The sequence below is a fragment of the Dendrobates tinctorius genome, unplaced genomic scaffold (genome assembly GCF_039654945.1).
Source record: "Dendrobates tinctorius isolate UK_male_01 unplaced genomic scaffold, ASM3965494v1 ptg000213l, whole genome shotgun sequence".
Taxonomy (NCBI): domain Eukaryota; kingdom Metazoa; phylum Chordata; class Amphibia; order Anura; family Dendrobatidae; genus Dendrobates; species Dendrobates tinctorius.
In genome coordinates this window covers 7,467,211-7,479,597 of record NW_027361880.1, presented here as the reverse complement: position 1 = coordinate 7,479,597, position 12,387 = coordinate 7,467,211, and the positions used below count along the sequence as shown (strand labels likewise).

General features: G+C 40.8%; 1 protein-coding gene across 1 annotated transcript in view; it reads right to left on the bottom strand.

The window, feature by feature from the left end:
- Positions 1-1,118: 1,118 nt before the first annotated feature.
- The window catches only part of TBC1D10A (TBC1 domain family member 10A), a 74,464-nt gene continuing 63,195 nt past the window's right edge, over positions 1,119-12,387 (bottom strand). The window contains exon 9 of the mRNA XM_073554822.1: positions 1,119-2,526. Within this exon, the coding sequence (XP_073410923.1) occupies positions 2,020-2,526 (507 nt within the window). The 3' untranslated portion in view covers positions 1,119-2,019. The remainder of the gene's footprint in view (positions 2,527-12,387) is intronic.

The following is a 12,387-nucleotide window of genomic DNA, read 5'->3' as shown; positions in this document are numbered from 1 at the left end:
TTATGATCACGTTAAAGTTTGGAAATACTAAGATATTTACTGACAGAATGAGCAGCCATCATAAAAAAAACGACCCATTTATTAAATCCAGTTGTGTTTAAAGGTATTTTTAAACATTTTGCCATTTTTTTTTTTTTTACATAGCACAACCTGTATTGAAAAGAAAAAAAAAAAGTTTTGCAAACTTTCACACAATTGCCACAATCTTTTGCACTGAAGTGCCTAAGGGGCCTGTGCATCGTCAGGGAGCAGTCAGCTGAAAGGACAGGTGGTAAGAGTCTAAGAAAAAAAAAAAAAAAAAAAAAAGCCCTAATGGCCAATGTGAAAAATAGCAAGATTATTATATTTTGTTTCTTTAAAGATTGTGCTATGAAAAAATAAAACATTGCCAATAGTGGGGAAAAAAAAAACATTCAAAATTAAAACCCGATTCAAACCAAGTCCTTTTCAGATGGTTTCATTTTAAAGTGACTCAGTACAGAGTGAATGCATATAAATGATCCATCTATATATAGCACACACATACATATAGAAAGAAGCCGGCAGTGGAGAAGCCACAAAGTCGTCCAGAAAGACGCTCCCAAGAAAAACTACACCTGTATGGTACAGAAAAAACTCAGCGGGTGAGCAGCTTGCCCATACATGTCAATGTTGCCATAATTATTGTATGAGGATTGATCTGTGCCAATACTAATATATTAGAGGGGTTATCTAGGACTTATTTTTTGTCCCCATGCACAAAAATTAACAGGCTAATAGTGTCTAACTGCCTTCTCAGCCGAGCGATTACTTCTGTTGACTCAGAGCAGTCACCAACCGCAACTTCTTAAGATGTCACGTCGATAGAGCAGGGTCTTCTCTTCCACTCTGTTGATAGGTGTCTGGTGAGGTGATGCTGTCGATGGAGCAGCTCTTCCTGTCTGCTCCGTTGACAAGAGGTGAAATGAAGAAACAGAATCACTGGCAACTACCTGCCTGTCCGTTATTTCCCCCATACACAAAATTAATAAGAGCCCTGCATAACCCCTAATATTCATCTTGTGGTCAGCCTTATTTTGTATATGGTAGTTTTAACAATGCAAAGATAGTTGCCTTACAAAATGAGCAATACGAGCATGGCAAAAAGTAATACCACGATTTTATTGAAGTCAAAATATTGGCAAGCGTCTTAATTTTTATTTTTTTTTGCAAGAGCTATTACCATAGATAAATAAATATTCCTGCTTGGCTGTGTTTCGTGTAGCTATAATACACTGTGGATACGGGCCCCTCTGTGTAGCCTCAGGAGGGCGGTGGAATAGTGTTGGTCATATATTTAGGGCATACATTTCAATCCTAGAATCTCTTACAAAGACCAAAGATGCAAATTTCCATTTCCTCTTGCTGTACAAGATCTAATAAGATGACGGGACTGAACAGGCACTCTATTGTGCGGCGATATAGAGCAAAATTCATTCTTTTTTAATCTGTTTATTGGTACAAAGAGCGTCTGTGGGATGGAGAAAGGGGCCCCGTTTCATTTCTCTGGTTGGTCCCATGTAGTTTGGAAACAATAAACACGTTGTGCATAGTAGAAGACGTTCCACTTTCCGTAGGAAAACATCTGGAATGGAACAGACAGCAGGGTGCAGACTCTGCACCCATTTTCCCCATCATCAGTCAAAATACAGAAGTGATCCTCTTGCAGCAAATACTGGATGGTATCCCCAGCTAGTCCACTCTGTTACCAGCATAAATAACCCAACACCATACATGTGTTCCCTGGGCAAGGATGACTTTTTGGAAGTACAAAGACTAAGACCGGGAGACAAATTACATAAATACCCAATTTGTTTTTTTACAACTTTTAATGCTGGTTTTAGTATTTGGTCCCCGCCTTACTGTCTCCAATGGCTAGAATGCTGTGTCTGCACGAGTTTTACGTAGGGATCTCTGGTACAGGGGCTGGAGAACTCCCGAGAAACAAAGAAGGGTAGACATTTTATAGTGATCATTTCATAGAAGTGGAAACTGTGGCAATTATAAATAGGTGTCTTCACTCTCCTTGGAGCACAAACTCTCATTGGACTGGTGCACATTCAAAGAGTCCATTTGGGTTACTTTGGCCAACAATGGTTGTACCGGTTCCTGCCGGTGATCTCTGGTCCCATCACCACCATTCTCCTCTTTCATAGCTCCATTGGATTGGTCACCTTTGCCTCTACTCTTTTTCTTTTCTAGCTTCTTTCTCTCCTTATCCATCTTTTCCGTTTCTTTCAACTCCTTAGCCCTTTGCTTTTCAAGTTCCTTTTCTTCCTGTTTCTGCTCCTTGGTTTTCTTCCCAGAGCTTAAACTGGATGGAAGAATAATGGACGGAGAGTGACTGAGAGGCTTGTGACCCACTGGGTCAGCGTCGCTGATGGCTTTGGCCCCATGCAAACGAGTGGGTGACTTGCACTGCAGTTCTCCGTACTCTTCCTTCCACTTCTTCAGCTGACTAAAATGCTCACGTTCCACATCTCGTTCGGTAATTGGTAATTCCACAATCTCAAGAGAAAAAGAAATAAAGTGTTAGCAACCATAACTATATAAGCAGTTTGTGCAAGTAAAAATTTTCAATAAACTGTAGATTAGAAGCTGAAAGCCAAGAGCGTTGTAAACCAGCACTGATGTAGATAAAACTAGGATTTCTAAATTGTTAAAGAAGTACACAAGATGATAAACGGAAAAACTATTGGCCTGCGTATCCAATATGGGCGAATTACATGTTGTACTTACAAATGAGAGAAACAAAGGGAGTTCCACGTCTCAGGCAGACGATGTAACAAATTTAATCCTATAAGGAAAAAGGCAGGACAATGTTTTCTTTTATCATATTGTATACTTGAACAAATAAGAAATACAATTATAATTCTAGCCACATCAGTGCTGGTTTACAACACTTAATTAGAAGCTGAAAGTTAACTGCCTTCACCGGGGAGACAGCTCAGGAATCTGGGCACTGCCGTCTTCACATTTCAATACAACAGCATTTTTATTGCTGCACTAAATGAAATCAGACATTATGACCGCAAGCACAAGTTGACGTTCCCCCATATTGCCACTCCTTTCACTATATGCTGCCAATGCAGAAGGAAAGGCAACTGATTGTGTTACAGAAGGGATTCACTTCTCATATTGGGAAAGGTTCATGTAATACAGGTAAATTAGTGCCCTTTCCTCTGCGCGGTAGATTGGGCACTGTCAGAGGTGCCCAACAGCAGCTTATCCCTTCTCACCCAACAAACACACAGGGACAGCCCATCACGGAGCAAGCAGAGATTGCTGTCAGGGACTTAAGCAGGTGTACAAAGCCTCTGCACTTCACCAAGCAACCTGAATCCTGATGGTTGACACTATTTCCATGTTTGGGTGGTTTTTTTTTATATTTCATAAAGGAATGCCTTAGCCCCTTCTCAACATGTGGCGTATACAGTTGTGGCCAAAAGTATTGACACCCCTGCAATTCTGTCAGATAATACTCAGTTTCTTCCTGAAAATGATTGCAATCACAAATTCTTTGGCATTATCTTCATTTAATTTGTCTTAAATGAAAAAACACAAAAGAGAATGAAGCAAAAAGCAAAACATTGATCATTTCACACAAAACTCCAAAAATGGGCCAGACAAAGTATTAGCACCCTCAGCCTAATACTTGGTTGCACAACCTTTAGCCAAAATAACTGCGACCAACCGCTTCCAGTAACCATCAATGAGTTTCTTACATTGCTCTGCTGAAATTTTAGACCATTCTTCTTTGGCAAACTGCTCCAGGTCCCTGATATTAGAAGGGTGCCTTCTCCAAACTGCCATTTTTAGATCTCTCCACAGGTGTTCTATGGGATTCAGGTCTGGACTCATTGCTGGCCACCTTAGAAGTCTCCAGTGCTTTCTCTCAAACCATTTTCTAGTGCTCTTTGAAGTGTGTTTTGGGTCATTGTCCTGCTGGAAGACCCAGCTTTCTCACACTGGGCCCTACATTATGCTGCAAAATATGTTGGTAGTCTTCAGACTTCATAATGCCATGCACACGGTCAAGCAGTCCAGTGCCACAGGCAGCAAAGCAACCCCAAAACATCAGGGAACCTCCGCCATGTTTGACTGTAGGGGCCATGTTTTTTTCTTTGAAAAGCCTCTTTTTCTCCTGTAAACTCTATGTTGATGCCTTTGCCCAAGAAGCTCTACTTTTGTCTCATCTGACCAGAGAACATTCTTCCAAAACGTTTTAGGCTTTTTCAGGTAAGTTTTGGTAAACTCCAGCCTGGCTTTTTTTATGTCTCGGGGTAAGAAGTGGGCTCTTCCTGGGTCTCCTACCATACAGTCCCTTTTCATTCAGACGCCGACGGATAGTACGGGTTGATGCTGTTGTACCCTCGGACTGCAGGGCAGCTTGAACTTGTTTGTATGTTAGTCGAGGTTCTTTATCCAACATCCGCACAATCTTGCATTGAAATCTCTTGTCAATTTTTCTTTTCTGTCCAGATCTAGGGAGGTTAGCCACAGTGCCATAGGCTTTAAACTTCTTGATGACACTGCGCACGGTAGACACAGGAACATTCAGGTCTTTGGAGATGGACTTGTAGCCTTGAGATTGCTCATGCTTCCTCACAATTTGGTTTCTCAAGTTCTCAGACAGTTCTTTGGTCTTTTCTTTTCTCCATGCGGTACACACAAGGGCACAGGACAGAGGTTGAGTCAACTTTAATCCATGTCAACTGGCTGCAAGTGTGATTTAGTTATTGCCAACACCTGTTAGGTGCCACAGGTAAGTTACAGGTGCTCTTAATTACACAAATTAGAGAAGCATCACATGATTTTTCGAACAGTGCCAATACTTTGGTCCACCCTCTTTTTTATGTTTGGTGTGGAATTATATCCAATTTGGCTATAGGACAATTCTTTTTGTGTTTTTTCATTTAAGACAAATTAAATGGAGAATAATAACAAAGAATTTGTGTTTGCAATCATTTTCAGGAAGAAACCGAGTATTATCTGACAGAATTACAGGGGTGTCAATACTTTTGGCCACAACTGTATGTACGTCACACATTAGGTGGTGTTACATGAAACCGGCTCAAGAGCCGATGTGCCCCCAAAACAGCAGCAGCTAAAAAGGTATGTACTCCATAATATCAATGAAACCCAGCTTGACAGGCAAAAAATAAACCCTCACACAGGCTAAAAAGCGCAGGTGTCCGGTTTTGCTGCCTCTTGGTGTCAAACCTGAGGAAGTTGAATTATGGTAGATTTTTCATGTACTAAAACTATCAGCATGCACAAGAGACAAAAGTACCCTGACAAAAAACAAAAATAGCAGCGGTCGGGGGTTGCTACTTACCTGTCAGGCACGGTGATCCTGACGTCCTCCCGCCCGCGTCCACGCGTCGCTCGTCGGCGCCACAGGAAGCCCAGCAGGAAGCGCCCGACGAGAAATGGTCAAGGACGTTCTCGCGCGTTCAGCGATAATCAGCGGGGGAGCCGGTCGGAGGCAAGTATCACATGTAGCGATATCGCTAGCAATAATCGCTGCTACGTCACAAAACCAGTGACGTTACAGCGATATCGCTATGTGTAACGGGCCCTTAACAACTAGCCTTCTCCAACCTAAACCTAAAGACAGCTCGGACCCTCTCCTGAGGTTGATAAGGAATTTTGATAACTGTTTACGGCAAGGAAGAGAAACAAATATTTGGACATTTTGTTGGCTGATACTGACATTAAGGAATGTTTGTCTCGAACACCTGCCATTACCTTTAGGAGGGGAAGGCCTATAAAAAGGACCAGTTGTTCTATAGCACTTTCATTCCACCAAAGAAAGGTGGGACATGGTTAGATAGAAGACAGATGTGTACTTTTAGGTGCGGGAGTTACTCCTTTTGTGACTATATAGGGACTGGAAGACAATTTACTAGTGTCAGTACTGGATAAATATTCAAAAGCAGACATTTTACAAGTTGTAAGACCACTGGTGTGATCTATTTATTTACATGTCCACTCAATTATGCTGGTAAAACTGAGGGAATTCAGAAGGATTGGTGATCACATTGGTGATATCAGACATGTCAGATACCCCCATCTCTAGGCATGTCCATGAAGCACATGGTGGTGATCTCAAATGCTTCTCATTTAGTGCCATTGAAGTCATTACACCGTCAATTACTGGTTGAGATTTGAACAAAAAGATTCTTCGAAAGGAGCTTAGGTGGATCCATAGGATGAGACCTGTCTCCTATGGGTTTAAATGAACAGATGAATTTTAGATGCTTTCTATAATTAATGATCCCTATTTAATGATCCCTGTGTTTAGTAAAGTTTGCTTTTTCTGCTGGCTGAAATAGTGTATATATATATATATATATATATATATATATATACACACATACATACATATACACACACACATATACATATATACACACACACACACATTATATATATTTTATCTGGAGGAAATAGGATATAAAGAGACACCTGCGCTACAAATAAAGTTTGGTCACTCTTTCAGCTGATGCCAGGATTCTGTAAAGTGTCTAGATAGTGGGTGACCATTACAACCTTTTTCAATGTTAAGATGTTCCTTAATCCGGTCCATGAGTTTGCGCTTAGTGCGGCCTATGTATATTTTTTTACATGGACACTGTATTAAATAGATTACCCCAGTTGTAGCACAGGAAATTGAATCTCCTATAATAAAGAAACATTTTTTTATTAAAATCATGAAACGTGGTTTGTCTCGTTTTTCTTAAAGTTATACGAATACAACATGAACATGTCCCACATGGTGTAAAGCCCATAGGGCGTGCGCCTGAAACTGCTGGCTTGGATACTTTCGTGGTGGGGGCTATCAGGATGCAAAGTGTTTGGGCCTTACTGAATACAAACTTAGGATTGTTGGGTAAAAGTTCGCCAATGTTTTTGTAGCCATGGAGGATGAACCAGTGTTTGCGAATATTAACAAACTGTTTATGGCTATGATGATATTGAGTAATGATGGATAAATTACGAATTTGTTCAGCTAGAGTGGATGAGCCAGTTGGGGCTATTTGAGTCTTATCAAGGCACGCCTAGATGTCATTTGGACCTGTTCTTTGGCTGCTTTCAATAGTGATCTAGAGTATCCTTCTCCAGAAACTGTTGGGTTAAGTATTCTGCTTCACTGGTATAATCCTGAAGCAGTTAGTCTCATGATGGTTAACCACATTCCCAAAGGCCAATGGGAAGATGGCAGCTATTTATGTCGATAAGCTATTAGAGTCCACCTCCTTGCGGTGGCACCTGGTATAGAAATGATTAGCTGCCTTCCACATAGATTTCAAGGTCCAAAGAATTACCTGAGAGTATTCATTTTGTGAGGTAAAATATTTTACCTCAAAAAATGTATCCTCTGCGATGTCATGTAATGTCAGTATTGTCTTTTGCTTCTTCCCCTGCCCAGGAGTTGTGGTATGTTCTGTACACAGTCAGACAGACCATTTTTTAAATGAACTTTCGTTTGTGGGAAAACCCCTTTAAATAGAAATTCCTCCTGACATGCTGTGCACTGACTGTTTAAAGGGGGATAGCACATGGGGTAGACAGGTCAAAGAAAGAGCACAGACTGGAGAAGTCAGCACATGGGGAAAGAGTGGATAGGTGGGTGAGCACATTGGGGGGGGGGGGGGGGGGGGGGGAGGGGAGGAGGAGATCCTCAACGCTGCAAAGCCTGCCACCATCGTGACATTACCGCCCTCCCGATGCGATAGAGTCGGGCCTCCATCTAGTAAGAACATAAAGGCTCGTCTCAGTTTTGCCAGAAAGCATCTTGATTCCCCAAGACTTTTGGGAGAACACTGTGGACTGACAAGACAAAAGTTGAACTGGAGCAGTGCACGAAGCACTTTATTTTTATCATGCCATTTTTGTTTTATGCAGTATGATACATTTTGGTCAGGAAATTACAAGGAATGGTATTATACACTGCATTTCATAAACTGGCCCTCATAGCGCAGTTGAACGGTGCACTAATTGCTTATTCTGATTGCAAAAAAAACTTTACAAAAATTTTTTTTTTTTTTTTTTTTGTACTGATTATGTGGCACAATTGCACGGTGCACTTTTCATTGTTAGGTACATAATATATGTTCATATATATTTCATTTTTGCTATGTGTGTAACTATATATCTCATGACATTATAGCTTTCCTGGTTTTATTATACCTCAGTTTTTTTTTACCTATGAGGATTCCTTGTTTAGGTGTCATTATTTCAACATGTTTGAATAAAATTATTTTAATTAATAAAGTGTCAATGCCTCTATATCCCCATTCATGTTTGGGGATGTTGTTTAAAGTAGAAGAAACAGAATTTTAGAAAAGGAACATCATACCAGCAGTTAAATATGGTGGTGGTAGTGTAATGGTCTGGGGCTGTTTTGCTGCTTCAGGACCTGGAAGACTAGCCGTGGTAAATAGAACCATGAATTCTGCAGTCTACCAAAAAATGCTGAAAGAGAAATGTCCAGCCATCTGTTTGTGAACTCATGCTGAAGTGCACTTGGGTTATGCAGCAGGACAATTATCCAAAACATACAAGCAAGTCTACCTCTGAACGGCTTAATAAAAAAAAATTGCGACTTTGGAGTGGCCTAGTCAAAGTCCTAAGCTTAAAGGGAATCTATCACCACATTTGACCTATCTAAACTATTAAATATGGTCATACAGTGTCTGTTCTGGATATCGTTAAATACTACAGGGCAGCACATCTGAGGAGGATTCCCTTGTGGGCTTCATTATGGGCTTCCAATATTTGGACTGAAATAGAAAAAATATGGTTGGCTCCAATCCACCTGAATTCCCTTTTATGGTCATCTAAGCCTATTAAAATACCATGTACCGTATATGCTCGTTTATAAGCCGACCCCCCCCCCCCCCCCCCCTAATTTTGCCACAAAAAACTGGGAAAACTTATTGACTCGTGTATAAGCCTAGGGTGGAAAATGCAGCAGCTACTGGTAAATTTCAAAAATAAAAATAGATCGCAATAAAAGTAAAATTGATTGAGACATCAGTTGGTTAAATGTTTTTGAATAGAGGCAAGCTTTGATGGCTTTAATATTAAAGCCCGGAAAGGATCCGGAGATTCCGGATTCATATCGCCCGATTTCCCTACTACCAACAGATGTTAAATTATTGGCCAAGGTGCTCGCCAATAGGATGTCCCGAGTTATCTCATCTGTTATACAGAATGATCAGAGACGGGATTTATCCCAGGCAGGGCCACATCTATGAACCTTAGAAAACTATACTTGGGGATTCAACATAGTTCTGAGGAGCTGGGGGAAAGAGCAATATTGTCCTTAGAGGCCGCTAAGGCGTTCGATAGTCTAGAGTGGGGTTTTTTGTGGGCGGTCCTTAGGAAAATGGGTTTTGGACACAGATTTATAAATTGGGTGAGGCTGCTGTATGACTCGCCGGTGGCGAGGGTTAGGGCTAATGGCAAGGTCTCTGAGTCTTTTCCTCTTGGGAGGGGTACTAGACAGGGGTGCCCGCTCTCGCCCTTGCTATTTGCTACTGCGATGGAGCCATTGGCAGTTGCAATTCGGAAGTCCAGGGAAATAACGGGATTTAGATGTGGAACTGTGGAATTGAGGATATCATTGTACGCGGATGATCTACTTTTATATTTAGACAGGGTACATTCCTCGATTTTGCCGGCAATGGGGGTCATTCGGGAGTTTGGGTTGAGGTCTGGCCTTCGGATTAACTGGTCCAAATCAGCTTTAATGCCGATAGACCCTCTCCCGGCAGGTTTCTCGGATTTGCAGATACCGGTCCCTGTAGTTTGGGAGTTTAAGTATCTGGGAATAATTGTTAGTCCAGTCCCGAAGGATTTTCGGGCTCTAAATCTGGAACCCCATAGACTACTAGGCCCCCCATATAATGCTGCCCCATAGACTAGGCCCCCCCATAGATTATGCCCCCCATATACACGAGTATATACGGTACTTTGTTGGGCCTTATGCAGTTTACGAGGGATCTGTGGCTCTCATGTGCACGGCGTTTTGGTGTCCCCCAATTGCCCAATGATATATTTTATATACCAGCCACTGATACCAAACAGTTTGGAACCGACAATGGTCCACCGGTAGGATTATTTAGATTTTCAGATTTGGTGGATGGAAGCACATTGGAAGTTCTCTCATTTGATGATATAAAATCTAAAATTTGCTATAACTAATAGAGAGTTCTTCAAGTTCATGCAGATTAGTCACCTGGCGTCTTCACTATACGGTTCATTGAAGGTTTCTCAACCAAAGAGATTTGAGAGGCTTTGTAAGAAAAGTACGCTAACGAAAGGGTTAATATCAGATATTTACAGATCTTGGGTTCTCTTCGGACTGACCTTCCTTGAGTCATCCATATGGTTAGATGGGAGTCTCTTTTGGGAAGGAAATAGTCTCCCCAATGTTGGCAGAATATATAGGAAAAGGCATCCAAATCCTCTTATCTGCACCCTTTATAAGAAAAACTAATATAAAATTTTGATGTTTTGGTATCACACTCTGGAGCTCCATCATAGACTGAACAACCAGCTCACAAATATCTGCTGGCGTTGTTGCTCAGTACCAGGTACTGAGTTCCACATTTTCTTGTCTTGCCCTGGGATGGCTGGATTTTGGGAAAAGGTGAAAACCTTAATACAAAAGATTCTATATTTGGAGATTGAGCTGGACCCTGCTATATACCTACTAAATGTTTCCCCTAGAGGAATGGGGAATAATTCAACCAGACTGCTGTTACATCTGTTGACAGCAGTTAGATGTTTGATTGCCCTTCACTGGAGACAGAATACCCCCCCCCCCCCAACCTTATCAGAAAGTTTTGGATAGTATAGCCAACATCCGCAGGAGGGAGCATATGACAGTCTTATTTTAGGGCCCAGAACAACAGTTAGAAGCATGTTGGTTTTTGAACAGGTTTCTTCTTCCCTTCCCTATGTGTATATATCTCAACTTTTTTAGAGTTGTGGTTTTATGAGAATTGTAATATCAGTATGAGGATGGAGTCATCTTAACTTGGCATCATTTAGAACTGTTGTTGGACTTTGTCTTTTTCTGTTCTATTGCTCATTATGTTTGATGCCACGGGGGGGGGGCGTCTTCCAAGAGTTCATTCTAATTGTACTCCATTATTTCTGACCCTCTAGTTTGTAAGCCAAATTGTGATGTTTTGTCTCATTTCTGATTGTGAAGTTTTATAAAATGTAATAAAAATTACAATTAAAAAAAGTGGGCATACAGGTTACAGAATGTTGAAAATAGCCCTACCTGTATGTCCCAAAACATATATGTCTCGTTGCTTTAACCATGTTGCCTGGTGTGTTTTGTGGTTTTGCCCTTAATTGTGTAATATGCTTTTCCACTGTGGATACTGACACAGAGTCTATACCCTAATACTACTAATTTGTTTCATAATATAATTTTCTGGTCTTCAGCTGTCAAGAGTGCAATTTGGATTCATGTTTCTTCCAATCATGGAACTACAATATTAATTTTTTAATATTTATCATGCACTGAAATATTATTCCACTCGTATCTATACTGGGCAATTTTACTTATTCCTTTGCTGGTTTTTTCTCATGAATATTTTGCATTATATGGTCACCTCCTGGCTCCCGCAATCCTTTCCTGTTGAGAGATCTTACTGTTAATTGTTTTGTAATACTATTATTTAATCTATAAATTTGGGTCGTGTTTCACGCCATAGGTTTTCTACCCTTAATGGTCACATGATAATTATATTTTAAAATATTGTAATTTAAATGTGTTTGGTGATCTGAAACATTTAAGTGTGACAAACATGCAAAAGAATACGAAAATCAGGAAGGGGGCAAACATTTTCACACCATTGTTCACGATATATAATTTTTTTAAAATGTTGTACAAAGCGAGTCTTAATTGACCCCAAAGTTTCCAAGGATGCAGAGCAGTTTTAGTGCCATTTAAAGGGAACCTGTCAGATGATTCATGCTGCCCAAACCACAGGCAGCATAAATCAGACGGACTATGAAACACAAACCTGTTCAATTACAAAATCTGTCTCCGATTTATGCTGTCCGTGGATGGATACATACACAGCAAATTGTTTCCTAAAAACAATGCCGTCAAATGTTAAATGAAAGTCCATAAGTTTATTATGTGAAGATGGCTTTGAGGTGCAATGATACACTACGCTGCTGTAGGTATAATTCAGGGAACTTTATTGGTGCCTACGCATTTCCTGAGCTGTCCCAGCTCACTTCATCAGGGCATGCAATACAGGAGTTTATATACTATCCAAAGTGGTGCGGGGCAGGACAAGTAACTGCCACATCAGCAAGGCAAAGGGTATA